This window comes from Vicugna pacos, chromosome 11, assembly GCF_048564905.1.
Source record: "Vicugna pacos chromosome 11, VicPac4, whole genome shotgun sequence".
Lineage (NCBI taxonomy): Eukaryota > Metazoa > Chordata > Mammalia > Artiodactyla > Camelidae > Vicugna > Vicugna pacos.
The window spans coordinates 65,284,463-65,300,293 of record NC_132997.1 but is presented as its reverse complement, the minus strand read 5'-3'; the positions used below and the strand labels follow the sequence as shown (position 1 = coordinate 65,300,293).

Genomic DNA, 15,831 nt, shown 5'->3' with positions numbered 1-15,831 from the left:
TACCTCTGAACAAGGCCATTCTCACAGCGAGTCTAGACAGAAAACATCCTCAAGGCGAAAACAGCTTCCTCCAATATACAAGGAGCCCTTTCCTCCCTCGTGTAAACTCAATCCTCTTTGCTTTCTCTTCTTTCTGATCCTCAGTGATTCAAGATGCCTTCTTAAATTAAATAGCGTCTTCTCAAAGAGAAGTGTCAAATGTTTATTTTAAAATCCTAAAGAAGTAAAATATTGAGTGATTTGTACATACTTTTGACTCATTCCGCTCTTTTTGTTGTAGGGTTCATGAGAAACTGATCTTTATTTTCCCTTCTTGAGTACTGTATTTATTTTAGTTGCAACTGCAGAACATTATTTATACTTCAGATGGTGACTCTGAGACACTAAATTGTATGCTTCTCCGTGACACATTTCGTAATCTGTCAGGGAAAACAATTTCCAAGTTCTACTGAAGCTAATTGCCTTTATAGATCAAATTGTTAAATTTGAGTTATGGTTTAATTATGTGGAATGGGAATGCCTGCTTGTCTCCTCTATAAATATTTTTATTCTGTTATGAAATGAATAGATCCAAAATGAACTATTCCTCTTAGAGATTTTTTGGCGTTTTGTATGCCTGTGTTGATATAACTCTTACTTGTTGTGTTAGATGAGTATGTTTGCATCAGAAATCTCTGAAAGTAAAAGCAGAGGTTGAAAATCCATTTGGAAAATGATGTCATTGAAGATCTCAGTTAAACATCAAACAAAACCCAAGCATTTATGGAATTTTAGCTGAGGTTTTCTCCTCCTTTGTCTGATATTGAGGGCAAGGATTCAGTTAGTCCAGGCAGCCACTGCTGGGTCAACAGCTGTCTTTGAATCATAAACGCTGAAGATACTCAAGAGACTTAAAGGATAATGATGCGATCTGGCCACCTAAGACACAAAGACCTCAAGAATCTTTGAGATTCAGGGAAGGAAACCAGAATTCAGTATTAGTTGAACAAAAGCTTCTAACAGTTTTATTGCACTCTGGAAAGTGCTAAATATTAGTTTGGGAAACTGGGTACTTGGATGTACAAAAAGGTAAATGAAAATGATTGCATATCATCAGACTGTAGGAACAGTGGGGTGGAGGACTGAGGAAAGACCTGAGAGCCAGAAGAGAAAACAAAGGGGTGAACTGAGTCAAAGTGCCATTTACTGAATGCTGATTATACAGCCTTTTTAAGGAGAGCCAGTACTTTCAACTCACATACACCTTTTCAAAAGTGAAATAATTCAAAAAAGAAAAAAATTTCCAATACTAGTGTTTTTATTAAGGATAACATTCCTAAAGGGGATTTTACATAGAAAAAAAGGATACCTCCCTGTCCTGAAGATGTTATGGCTTTTGTAAAGAAAGGAAAAGTACTGATTTTATCTAAGTAGTGCTTGTGTAATAAGGAATCCACTTTACACTAGGACCTCGTATGCAGATGAGTATACACACACACACACACACACACACCCATAAAACTTTTATTAATCATTCTTATCTTTACTATATGTGATGCATTTGATATTTTCTTTTCTATTCTTTTAAAATAAAACAAAACAAAAGAAAAAAACTGCTATAATCCACTAAAGAGATTTCATGATATTTTTAATGGGTTTCACTGAGCATGGGACACAGCACATGGAATGATGGCTGTCCTTGGTCCCTTAGACTTCATGAGGATGCAAAGCTGCCAGTAATTCCTGTTTATCATGGTGACAATCCCATTAGTTCCTTTAAAAAGCTACATCTGGGCCCATTGAAGGCTTGTTAGTTCTAACCCTCATCCAGCCTGTTTATGCTACAAGTCAAAAATTAATTTTCTAAGATAAGCTTACACAGCCTCAGGACTTCTTGCTCAAGGGATTTTACACTGATCTCTTTCATCAGTATACTGGTAAGAATTAGCCCCAGTACTTTGTTAAGGCAAGGCTGATTTGCAGGTCAGGGTGCCCTCAGGATCTGACCGTACAGAGCTGGTTCCACAGTATCTACCCCATCTAGAGGGTTCAGGCTTTCTAAGTGAAAGCAGTCCCTGGGTTTCAGCCACAAGTGGGTTCCTGTAGGCACGGGGTCCTGATAGCACATCAAGGGAAGAGCACAGGTGCCTAGTAGCTAGGTGGAATCATAGTACCGGGAGCAATGGTTCAAGGTGAAGGAGTTTGATAAACAATGTGACAGGCAAGTGAAGAATGTTTCCTCAGGGCTGTTAAGACATCAGGGGACGTGCCAAGGGACAGCTGCGTAGACACAGATCCTCAGCAATGAGGGTAACTCAGACTCAGACTTGTGGCTCCAGCTATCTGTCTCTGAAATAGCTTTGGTGAACTAGTCAGGTTTGGTGCCTTGAGGGCCAGTGATTGATAGGCTCTCCATCAAGAAGTCTTAGATATCGGTATTTGATTACAAACAAAAGAAAACATATTTTCTGCCTATATTTGGGTTTCTACTAAGTCTTCTGGGTTTTCTGGACACTCTGTGAATCTGGCATGCTCACCTTCAGTGGCATGATGGTCCTTGGGGTTAAGGTGAGGATTCTGATGATGGTGATCTTAAAATCATCCTTCTGTCCCCAGGCACCTCACTGGAACAACATGGTGAGATTGTCCTGGTGAAAGGTCTAAGCAGGCAAAGTGGGTGCTTATGTTTGATGAGCCTCCAGTTTTAACTCTTCGGGATATATTTCTTTCTTTTTCTTCCTTTCTTCTTTCCTCCCTCCCCTCTCCTCACCCTTCTTTTTTTCTTTTTATTTATTGAAGTATAGTCAGTTACAGTGTGTCAATTTTTGGTGTACAGAATACTGTGTCAGTCATACATACACATACATATAATGTTTTCATATTTTTATTATAGGTTACTATAAAATATTGAATATAGTTCCCTGTGCTATACAGAAAGAGTTTGTTTTTTTTTTATCTTTCATGATGTATTTCTGTATTCCTTCTAGTCCACAGAGCTTTAATTAGGAATATCTCTGAATTAGACTACAACATCAGGTAGGGAATGGAGTTTACTGCTGTGATCTTTTGTGATAGAGAACAGAATGATAAAGAACACATGAAACTTGAGGTTGTCCAGGGAGTTTGAAGGTCACTGGATTAATGGTATTAGAGTTGGAAAATGACCCAATAAAAATAAGTGCACTTCAACCCTGTGAGTCATAAGATTCAGCAACTCTGACCTTACTGTTCTTTATGTAAACTATATGTACTCACCATCTCTGTGCCTTTGCAGATACTGTTCCCTCTGCTTAGAAAGTCTTCCTCCCCATCCAGCAGGGAATTGGTACTGGCCTGGGAAAAGCTGTGCATTATGTATGATAAATTACCTGTATACCGTTCTGTCTTCTTACACTAAGCTTCCCCTGAAAATAATAATATTTGCATGTATGTAGTGTTTAGAATGTGACAGACTCTGTGATTTGTGACTTAAGTCATTTAATCCTCACAATAACCTATTTGTGGAAGGATGATTGTATTTTGCAGAAAAGGAAACTGCACAGGAAGGTTAAGATACTTGCTTAGGGCTCCATTGTTGGGATGTGTAACCAGGCAGTCTGGCTCCAGTATTCGTCCATTAAAACGCAATGCTATGCTGCCCCTCAGGTTAGGGACTGGGTCTTGTAGATCTTTGTGGCCTCAGTGACAAGTGCAGCGTCTTGCTCATTGAAGACACAGATTAATGATGCTGGGTGAAATTAATAAATGACTGTTTGAGAAGCCTCATGTTAAAGTTGTTGTCCAGACCAGAAAGTGTGGGGAAGTACTGGATATAAATTAAGAGAGTGTCCTGAATGGAAAGTGAGGCATGGCATGGAAATAGAAAAAAAAATTCTGGTAGAGAAATGTGTATCCTGGATGCCCATTTGGTTGAGACAGGATGGTGATGGTGTGTGGAAGGGAAGTAGCTCGAAAAAATGTTCTAGGCTTTGATTTGTTCTTTTGGTGTTCTGGTTAAGTTTGAGTGGTGATATGAGAAAAAGGTAGTTCTCCTTTAGGGATAGGAAGGAGGCTACATCAAAACTGTAGCCTTAATGAGGTTAGATATTCTCTAAGAAAACATGTTGTAATAGAGTAAGTCCCCTTGACAGTTACTGATCCATGAGAGGGAAATGGCCCATTTATGACAACGTATATGCACTAAAAATATCATTGTCAGTTGTTAGTAGAGCTCTAGTTCTGTGATGAAATCATTGGTGATCATGGTGGGAAAGAGAAGGCAAAACATTTCTGGTTTACAGGTGCGATCACTGGCTTCATGATAGAGTTTACCTGAGACTCCATACTCCAAGCCACCGAAATTCAAGAATAGCAATATGGAAAATGTTACGTTATTGTAATGACTAGCTGTCATCTTTCTTGGCATCACTACATAACCTAAGTCCAAATGTAACTAATGGGCACAGTTTTACCAAATAGAGATGAATTTCTGGGCCAAGAAATACTTTGTTGCCTTCCTAACTAGCATGTTTTTTGACTGATAAAGCTGTTTGGTGATCCTGTTCTCCGTTGCAAGGCCTTATCTTTGGAATAAATCTGAGGTATTAGGGACAGATAAGAATTTCCTTTGAGGATATCACTGTTGTAGGCTCCCAAAAGATAGTTAGGAATATTTTTTTAAGAAAGTTCTTCTTCTTGGTGTCATACTCTTCTTCTAAAATATAATTATCCTCTGAAAAAATGAGGCTGAAATCATGACCCAAGACCATATGGTTCTTTACTTACTGAATTTCCAGTTGTTACCCCCTGTTTCAAACACGTCTTAAATAGGCATAGAAATGTGATTCTCACTGTAGCTGTTTTTATAACCAGTAGCAATATTAACAATTTATGTATGCCTTAATCATTAGGATAGTGTCAATTAATGGGTGCTTCGTTATTCAATCAAGACATAAGAATAACTCCAACCTTAAACTTAATTAAACTTAAGTATAAAGGGAAATAATGATATAATTTCTGACTGAAATAAATTAGGTGAGAATTTCCTTTGGAATGATGTGTATTAGTTTATATTAACTGAAATTCAATTACAGATTGTTAGAGTTTCGGACTTAAACACCAGGTATGTTTGGTATCAATAACTGTGAGTCTGATCTGAAAAGTGAAAATGAATTATATGTATTCACCAGTGAGCAACTCCCAAGGGCACGAAGTGCCATATGTAGTGTTGTACTAAGCCTTCTGCCAAGTGTCAGCAAACCTGTGCAGAATTTTAAAAAGGCTAAGTGGACATTTACATATTAATGTTACATTCTGAGAATCCAGAGACACATATATTAATAATAAAAGCTACATCCATTTTTTTTCCCTAGTGGTTTTTCCTAACTCACAAATTTTGGAAATATTATTCCACGATACTACCTTTGGCGAATACAGTGCTTACATTTAGACATGCTGTTAATTTTCCTTTCTCTCTCTCTAATCTCTGATTTATAACTGAGCTTTCCCATTCAAAATAAGGGGTTTGAACTAAATCTATCCTTTATCGAGGTTATACTTGAATGCCTCTTGTGTGCTAGGCATTGTTCTAAGGGAAACAGTGGATTTATCGTTAAGTCTTCTATGTCCTCTGAGCAGCAGATGACAGTGGGAGAGGGTCACAGCAAACAGAGAAGAAGGGTAATTTCAAACCATGAAGGTTGTGATAGAAGGTCTTGCTCACCGGAGGCTCAGTTGTGCTGTGGTTTGTAGTTGTTTGTCATCAAGCAGTCAGTAAAGGGTCCAGTGGCATTTTGGGCACAGTAAAGCATGATCACACAACTTCAGAGAGCTTTCTAAAGTAAAATTAAAAAAAATAGTAAAACAAGGACATCCATAGGATAGAAACTGAATGAGGGGAGAAGGGTCTATTGAGTGCCAAGTTCTGGGGATGATCCAGTCTGGGAAGCATAAGTCACAGAAAGAAAGCCAGCATTTCCGAAACAGGATGAATGAGGGTGAGAGTGGAAGGGGGATGAGGATGGAGAGTTAGGGGCCAGAATACGGAGAACTTTATAGACCACAGTAAATTGCTAGTGATTTTAAATGCAGCACGAAGTCTTTGGAAGTTTTTAGCAGTACAGTGATTTCAATTGATTTGTTATTTGAAAGGTGACTTTGGTTATCAAGAGATGAATAGATGGAATGGTGTGGAGTAGGATGAGTGGGCAAGAACCAAAGCAGGGAGACCAGAGTGGAGGACATTACAAAACCCAAGATGTGACTTTAGCTTGGACTAGGGAGTTAACAGTGGAGGTAGTACAGGACAGCTGGGCTCAGCAAAGGTTTCGGAGGTGGAGGCCTTTCTAATGAATGTGGCTCTGGACAGTGCTAGAAAGATGGTGAGAAAGGAGGACTGCTTCATTTATGCAATTAATGTTGCATGAACATTTAGGTTGTTTCCATAATTTGGCTATTGAAAATAGTGTTATGCTGCACACCAGAAATTGACACGACATTATAAACTGACTATACTTCAATTTTTAAAAAAATAAAAACAAAGCCAAAAAAAGAACCCCCAAAATCATAAAAATATATGACTACAAGCTCAGAAAAAGACAATGAAAGAACCCTAATTTAGGCAGTGTGTGTGTATGTGGAGTGGAGTCAGCTATGCCAAGTCTGGGAAGGCTAAGATCTGAAAAAGAAGTAGGGCTGGAACTAGGCGAGAAGCCGTGGGGGTTCAGCAGTGGGAGTGCTTGGTCCTGGTGGTAGGAAGGGGGTGTGACACAGTTGAGAAATAGACCTCCAGCCACCAGGGCTGGAGCGCAAAGTAGAAGAGAGTGAGAAGAAGTCTGTTCAGTGCCACCTCTTACTGGAGATATGACCTCAGGACCCATCCGGTGAAGGCAAACCAACTGAAAGAGAAAAAGAACCTGGGTCCTGGGAGGACTTGCTGAACCAACAAATTGGCCAGCCCTGGAACTGCTCAATTTCTAGACTCCTTGTTACATGAGAGACTAAATATCCTTATAATTTACGCCGTTTGTTCAGTACATGTTTGGTGAACACTTAGGCATTCTTATAGCTATAAAGGACACAATAGGGAACAACATAAAAATCCCTCATGGAGCTGACATTCTGGTGGAGGAGAGAGTTGATAAGTGAGTGAATGAATGATGTGTTAAATGTGGGGCTGAAACTTTTCACTCTTCCTGGTCATTCTCCCCACCCAGAAGCTGATCTGAATGGGAGAGCTCCCCTATCTTGTGACTTCCAGCTGAGTTCAGCCAAGGGGAGCCCCAGCAGGATACCAGAGGCTGGAGAAGAAGGTCTGAGTATTTCTCCCTTAGCTCCTTTCAAACCAGGCTGGGGTTTGGGAATGGATGTTTCTTGTCAGAAGCCACAGCCTCAGCTTCTGTTGAGCTTATCTGTCACGTGGCTCCAGCTCTTAGTGGGGTCCAGTAATCCTGCTCCCTGACCTTTCACCTCCAGCACTCCTTGATCCCCTAACCCTGCCCAACTCCATCATTCATCCTTCTTTGATTACCTCCCTCTTCCAAGGGTGCAGTCTTTTCTGCCAGAACCCTGGCAGATGTAGGTGGCAAGTTGCCACATAGAAAATTAATTCAAGAAGAGTCACAAGTACAGAGGAGAAGAATAGACTTAAAGTACGGGTCACAAGAGGTCTCCTTGAGAAGGTGACATTTGAGTAAAGCTATGAAGGAGGCATAATATATCTGGGATGGAGGGGCATATCAGTCAGAGGGAAGAGCCTTTGCAAAGGCCCTAAGGTGGGCCTGGGGCTGGATATTCAAAGATCAAGGGAAGTGGTGTGAACAGAACAGACATAATGAGAGGGAAAGAGGTGGGAGGTGAGGTCAGCAAAGCAAAAGGACAGGAGCTGTGAGTATGTTGAAGCCACTGTGGGACACTGTACATGAGTAGAGGGGCCCTGCAGTGATGTGAGCAGCGAAGAGACAGACGTTGACTGTGTGTTAATAGAATCAACTGGCTGTCATGTGGAGAAGGGATCCGAGGGTCCAGGCAGGAGCAGAGATCCCAGTTAGGAGGTGACTGCATGGACTGGGCAAAAAAAGATGGCGGCCATAGCAGCAGATGGGAGCAGGTGGTTGAGTTTTGGATATTTTCTGAGGATGGAGCCAGCCAGGTTTGCCAACAGAGCAGTAGTGGGCCTGTGAGACAGAAGAGTTAAAGATGACTCCAAGGTCTTTGGCCTGAGCACCTGGAAATGTGGGGCTGGCAATGCTAATACTGGGAAGACTTAGGAGAAGCAGGACCAGAAAAAGGATGTCAGGGGCTCAGTGCTATACATGTGAAGTTTGAGGTCGTGCCAGACTGTGTTTTGGTGGCCCCCAATGCATCACATCTCCTGTGGTTCCCACCTTTGTGCAGTCCCTTCCCTTTATGCCTGGATTGACCCAGGGACCTGCCTGAATCCATTGAATGCAATGCAAGTGGTACAGGGCCTGTTCCTGGTTTGGGTCTTGGGAAAGCCTGACACCTTCTGTTTTTGCACCCTTGGAAGCCAGCTGCCATGCAAGAAATTGGGCCACTCCCATACCACCATGCTATAGAAAAGACTGGGCAGCCACACAGAGAAGCTCACATGGAGGAAAACAGAGACTGACAGTCCCAGCTGCGCTCTCAGCCGGAGTCCAGCACCAAATGCTCACCACAGGCGTGAGGCATTACACCTTGCAGTTATCCCAGACAACACCATGGGAAGCCAAAGAATCACGTAATTAACATACAGTATCAAGAGAAATAATGAGTTGCTCTTTCAGGTCTTAAAAAAAGAAGAAAGAAACATATCGTGCATTCACTCTCAACTGGATGCATATAAATGGGACTAAAATGGGATAACTACCATTATCACTAATAAAATCTAGGCTAGAGAATGTAGCTTAGGAGTGAGAGACAAATAGGCTTCCTAAACTGGACCCTCTATTTGGGAAGGCTTACGTGACCCGTCTCAGAAGCCCAGACAGGGGCAGGTTTCGCGATGCTGGGGAGCAAATTCTTCCCCTGGAGAAGCAGCAGAGTGCCAGCCCTCTGTGGGGAGCTCCTTCTCACCGGGAAGAGATGAGAGGGCTGAGATGAGCATACAGATTAAATGATACCATCTCCTCTGGTGCAGAGTGAGGAAAGGAGCACAAAGTGGTCGTGAGTTTTACTGACTGAGTTCCATTCACATAGAAAGAAACATCAAGAGTGGGAAAAATGCTCCACCCCTCCCTGTCCCCTGCTGCTAGGGATAACTCCTCCCTTGTCAGCTGTACCTGCTACTACCTGTGCTAGCCAGTACAGCAGCTCCTAGCTATGTGTGAGTATTTACATTTTAATTAATTTAAATTAAATACATATCAAAATTCAGTTTCTCAGTCACACAGGCCACCTGTCAGGTGCTCTGTAGCCTCCTGTGGCTTGTGGCTCCTATGCTGGGTAATGCAGCCACACAGCATTACCACTGTCAATGCAAGATCCGCAGAATGGTGCTAACTTGAGATTTTTCTTACTCATCTTTGTGTCATCAGTGCCTATAACCAGGCCTGACTCAGAGGTGCTCAGAAATGTTTGTTGAATGAATACATAAAGACTCTTGTGATCTTGTTTTTCAAATCTGCCCATCATAAAGGTCTTCCCATTGTTGCTTTCTGAGCAACGAGATATGAAAACGGAACACAGATAATTTTGTTAAATAAAGTAAGTCAGTGGAAGAATAGGCATTACAGAATCTTATTTTTGTTCAGAAATTATTATAGGCACAAAGATGTGTTTAAAAGTCTTGAAAAATACACATAAGACTATTCTCCATCGAATGGCTGAGATTGGGGGAACAAAATAAGGAAGAACTTTTTTACTTAAAAAAATTGTTATTAGGAAAATATGTTACTTTAGAGTAAAAGATAGTAACAGATTAGGTGAAGTTAAAAAAAAGTAACAGATTAGGTAGTTTATTTTCTTGATATGTAAAGAAAATCATAGCTATTCTCAATATCATGTATTAATAAAAGGCTATTTTAAGAGTGAATTAGATGAAAGTAGTAAAAAACAAAGTGTTGAAGTATAAGGACAAATCACAGCCACTGGCCTGATGAATATTGCATGCAAACCATGAAATCTTGTTTCCTAAGCAGTGTACAAAGTAGTTTTCTTCCCCAAGATATGGCTCCCTTGCTAAGCTGCAGAGAAAGATAGGGCCAGATGGCATAGTTCTCATTTTCTGTTACACCTCCTGACCCAGCAATATGCTTTCTCCCACCTCTCCTTATAGAAATTACTTTTGTTCATTGCAGGAGCAATCTGCACCCTGGGAATGGACCTAATGACTGTGTCCGAATCAGAATACTAACACACTGCCTGTGATAATCTTCTTGTAGCCTTATTTTGCTCCTTGTTTGGTACTTTACAAGCTCACAGATGCTAGACCAGAATTCAGTACATAAAATGAAGACATTCTGTTTGACAGGGCCAAATCTCAATTGCTGAAGCAGGGCATTAAAGCGTGAAGCAGTGCCTTAAAAAGTAACTGGGGTCATCTGATCTGCACCTAAAGTTAACCTGATTTCAAAATGAAGATCTGTAAAAATGCTAGGTGCCACAGTAATTTCTCAGGAAAAGAAAAAAAAAAAAAAGGAGAGGCAGCTATCATTACAAGAAGACTAAATCAAAAAGAGAATGACAAATAAAATAATACAGACAGACAAGTTCAATGATCAGGTCTGTTTTATTTCATGCTCAGTTGATGGGAGAAAAGAATATTTTCATCAAACTATTAAAATGAATGAATTTAAAGATATGAATATAATCACCCAGAAAAAGTGCACTAACAAAATAGTTTTTAAAATGAGCATGATTGAATAATTTCTTTTTGATTACTGTGCTCATTGACTGTTATTCTTAAATAATGATGGATTCTAGGCTTGGTTGAGTAAACTCCATGAGGATAAATTTGTCTCTCAGGAACTGATACTTGAAGTTGAGCTGTTCAGTAAATTGCTCCTTTCTTAACGCTTTTTTCTCTTACTGTTTGTATTTTTCAGACTCACTATGAGAATGGGGAATATATCATCAGGCAAGGTGCAAGAGGGGACACCTTCTTTATCATCAGCAAAGGAAAGGTAAGTTTTGGTGGCACTTGAGAGCCAAGTACCAGGGATATCTGGTGTTCATCAGCGACCCCTGGAGGAGCACAGGTGCAGGGTCTGGAGCTGTATCTGTTTTTCATTTTCTGAAACTGATAAAGGGATATTTGAGAGCAGATCTCCTAAAACTGATGAAAGAGGAAGAAAAAGTATAACTTTGAAGGCCAGTGAACAGCCTTCATTCTTTAATATAATAATCATGATGCTAAATGCCACTGATAAGTCTGCAAAATGGAAAAGTTTCCATAATTAAGATTATATAATAAAAAAAAATGACTACAGTAGCTTTAAAAAAAATCCTTAACAGGAAAAAAATCCATCCTGTCATTAGGAGCAGTAACATTGTATTAATGAAACATCTGGACTTTCAAATCAGATGGCCTAAGTTTGAATCCAGCTATGAAACTTACTAGTTTTAGTATTCCTAGGCAAGTTATTTAACACTCTGAGGCCAATGAGGAAATAAATATATTCATGTTTTACTGTATCTTCATGAAGAAATACTGAATGGATACTAAAATTATTAGATGTGGTGAACTATAGGGGAAGGGATAAATATGGGGTAGACAGGTATATAAGTGAAAAAATCATTATTTATTATATTTTTAAATATTTCACTGTTATAATTTTTAAGAAGCTAAGAAATTACGTGAATTGGAAAATGAAGACTTGTATATTAATACTTTAATATTGTATTGCTAAAAATACCTTGTTTCTTTCAACAGTGAAGTCCTATTCATTTTTGCATTTAAGTGTCATTGGACTGTGTGCAATGTGATTTGAACTTATTTTGCTTTATCATAAGTGATCGTTAAAGAGAAGTTGTGAATACTAAGTATATTAAGAGACTGGAAAGGAAATGCAGGTATAAGGGGATTTATATGGCAGTTTTCACTTTTATAATTATCACTTTTAAAAAAAGTAAATTTATTTATTCTAATTTAAGTAAGACTGACTTCAGCACCTTATGCTTATGTTAAAACAGGAGAGGGAATAACAGAGCCACAGCAAACAGGATATGGGAAAGATTGCAAATCTTGTTGGATCACATTTTAAAGAATCCTCTTTGGACTAATTTTGAATTTAAAATGTGCATATTATCGATGTTTACACCAGTGGCATAGCACACTAAAGGGAAGTAAACACTATTTATACTTTTATCATACCTGTTCTTTTGACTGATATCAGAAAGCCTGGGATAGAAACAGAAATCAGAGACTGGCTTCCTAAAAGGCATCATGAAATGATGTGTCTGACCACACTTAATGGTTAAAACTGTATCTTATATTTTCCAATGTGAGAGGATAAGAAACGTTAAGATTTTGTGGTTTACATATAAATTGTTAGGGCTTACCTTTTACTGTTTTATTCTTAACATCGATTGAAGACTCAGGGAAAATTGCAAATCCTCATGGCTGTAAATGATTTGATTGGTCACAGGGAGACTTTTTGCCCTAACAATTCTAGATTCATTTTTCTACATTATATTGCTACTTCTTTGGTCTCATGTAATGATATGCTTATCTGTTAAGATAAATTTCTGACAGGCTTCTGTGACTACCAAATTACTGCAAAGTCCAGCACTGCCTGGAAAAAAGTTGTGGTTAGTTAGCAACCAGTTTTAGCTGAAGACAGGTGCACTAGTGGTGCTGTTTTACCAGTTTTGTGATATGTATAAACAGAAGTAGCATGGAAATTACAGCACCGGAGCCCATTCCCTTGGCAACATTTTAGAGCACAGTGGGGATTCTGGGAGAGAAGTAGTAAGAATATACTGGACTCTTTTGACGCATTCCAGATTTTTTTTTTTAAACCAGGTATAGTTTTTTTCCTAACCTAGTTTTTCAGGTCACAAAACTTAGCTTCTGTGATTCTTAATTATATAATAAAGTATGATTGGTTAGTATATGAATTATATTAATTCTAATATTAATGCACTAGAGTCACCATATTACATTTTAAGATACATAAGTCCCAATGGGAAGGAATAGAAAGTGAGAAGAGTAGTAAGAGTAGGTTCAGAAAAGCAGGCAAATACGTTGTAGAATTGAAAAGTTCTAAAACTATATGCCTTGGTTTTGATATACAGATGTCAATTTGTTTTCATATACATTAAAAAAATGTATAAAGGATAACCGTGACAAAGATATTTTCTTTGTTTCTATGAAACTGGCTTTTCCTTAGAAAATGTGAGACAGACACACACAACAGGGGAGGAGCTGTAAACCTACAAATGGATTTCCCTTTGTTCAAGTTCATTTATCTAAGTATAAAATGGTTTTTATTCTTCCACAAAGCACATTCACACAAAGGGAAAAACTTTAAACTATTTGTTTTTCCCCCATTAAACCTGTATAAGCTGATTTTTCTAAAACTTGAGGCAGAATGCTCAAGTGATATCAGGAGAACCTGATGCTGTCTTAAGGAGAAGCTGAGTTAGCTCTCTATACTTTAATCAGTCCATTCCACTTGCCTAGAAACATGATTTGTTCCCCTCCAACATTGAACTACAAAGCACCAATGGATTCACAATTGAGCATGAAAAATAGCTCTGGTAAAACCTCATGCATATGGCCCTGGAATTGTGTTCCATCAAAAAATACACTCTCTCCATAAATAAGTTGAACCAAAATTGAATAAGATTGGTAAACAAAATTTCAGAGTTTTGATAATAATGCAAATGCATTTTGATTTTCTGATTCTATTCAATATACTTTGTATGCTACCGCTAGCAAAATTGTGAGTCAAAAATTCTTGTTCACTAAATGCCACTTAAAACCACATGGCTTTGCTTAGAATTAACAAATGCTTAAGCATGTTGGTTAAACAAGTTGGCTTAACACAATGTTCAGTGTTACTGAACATGGAAAGTGTTCTCTTATGGAATTTTATTTGTGTATGGATATGCATGTGTATACATATATGTATGTGTCAGGGTGAAATATGAGAAGCATTTCATTTTAGATCAAATACAAAGATGCACATTATTCCCCACTTCTATTCAGTGTAGAACTAAACACTCCACTCACTGCAGTAAGTCAAGAAAAAGATATGTTCGGAAATGAGGGAATAAAACAGTAATTATTTATAGATGGTATGATTTTAGTTTCTTCTGAGGTTTTTTATGTAGATAAATAATTAAAATTAATATGAGCTTAGCTACATTAGCATTGTTCAGTACTTTTTCCTTTGTTAATGAAACTATTCTGTATCTTCACAAGCCAACACAGAAGCCATTAGTCCCATTTGCTATCTAAATAAAATTAATTAAGTTAAACAAAATATTCAGCTTCTTAGTAGCAGTAGCCACATTACAATAGCTAAATAAGCTAAGTGCAACTAATGTTGACATTGAACATTGCAGAACTAGATACTTTAAATTAAATTTTGAAAAAGCTGAATCAGTCAGTATATCTACGATGTTAATAGAAGAAAAATTATATGTCAATTGATGCATGAAAACATTTGAGAAATTGGACCATCCTTCACAAGAAAAACTCAACAAACTGGGAATATAAAAGAAATTCCTCAAATTACTAAATGATATCTACAAAGTGCCTACAACTTATGTCATAATTAAGAGTGAAAGAGCCATTAATGAGTAAAAGCAGTCAGTAGAGAAAGGACAGCAAATAGTGTTGAAACAATTGGTTATCTATAAGCAAAAAAGCAACTCTTCACCTAAACTCTTACCTTATATAACAGTTAAATAGTAATTGATAATAGATTAAAAGATAAAATGTAAAACTATAAAACTTTTAGAAGAAAATCTTCATGACTTATGTCAAAAGTTCCTAGAAATGACACCAAAAGCACAATTCATTATCAAAAGATAAATTGGGCTTTATCAAAATTATAAACTTTTTTTTTGTAAAAGACATTAAAAGGATGAAAAAAAACTTCAAACTGGAGGAGATGCTTGGAAATCACACTTCTAGCAAAGGACTTATATATTAAAAACAATCCAGATACCAATTTTTTAAAAACTATCAAGATTTAAAAAAAGGATGAGGAGTTTGACTAGACACTTCACAAAGTAGATATAAGAATGGCAGATATGTACATGAAAAGATGTTTAATTAATCATTAGTTATTATGGAATTGCAACTTAAAACCCTGAGAAATGATTGCATGCCTAAAAAAAATGGCTAAAATGAAAAAAAAAATACGTTGACAATACCAAGTGCTGATGAGGCAGCAGAGCAACTGGAACTGTCATGCTTTGCTGGTGGGAATGCAAAGTGGTAAAGCTATTCTGAAAAACATTTTGGCAGTTTATAGAGTGAAGTATTTACTATATGACCTAGTATTTGTACTTCTTGGTATTTATTCTAGAAAAATGAAAACAAAGTTCAAACAAAAAAAATGCATCAATATTTATAGCCATTCTATTCATAATTGCCCCAAATTAGAAATGCCCTTCAGTGGATAAATAGATAAACAAACTGTACCACATTTATTCAATAGAAAGAATTAACTTTTATGTCATGTAATAACTTGGGTGAATCTCAAAGGCATTATAAGTTAAAAAAAAAAAAAGCCAGTCTGAAAAGGTTAAATATTTTATTATTCCATGTACATGATATTATCAGAAAGATAAAACTAATATGATACAGAAGAGACCATTGGTTTCTAGGGGTAAGACTTGGAGTAGGATGTGACTATAAACATATAGTATGAAGGAATTTCTTGAGGTGATGGAATTGTTCTATATCTGAATATGATG

At 37.9% G+C, this 15,831-nt stretch overlaps 1 protein-coding gene across 2 annotated transcripts in view; it reads left to right on the top strand.

The window, feature by feature from the left end:
• The window catches only part of PRKG1 (protein kinase cGMP-dependent 1), a 1,109,393-nt gene that overhangs the window by 895,699 nt on the left and 197,863 nt on the right, over window positions 1-15,831 (top strand). For both annotated transcript variants that reach the window (XM_006206633.4, XM_006206634.4), the window contains exon 6: window positions 11,004-11,081. In XM_006206633.4, coding sequence (XP_006206695.1) covers window positions 11,004-11,081 — 78 coding nt within the window. The remainder of the gene's footprint in view (window positions 1-11,003; window positions 11,082-15,831) is intronic.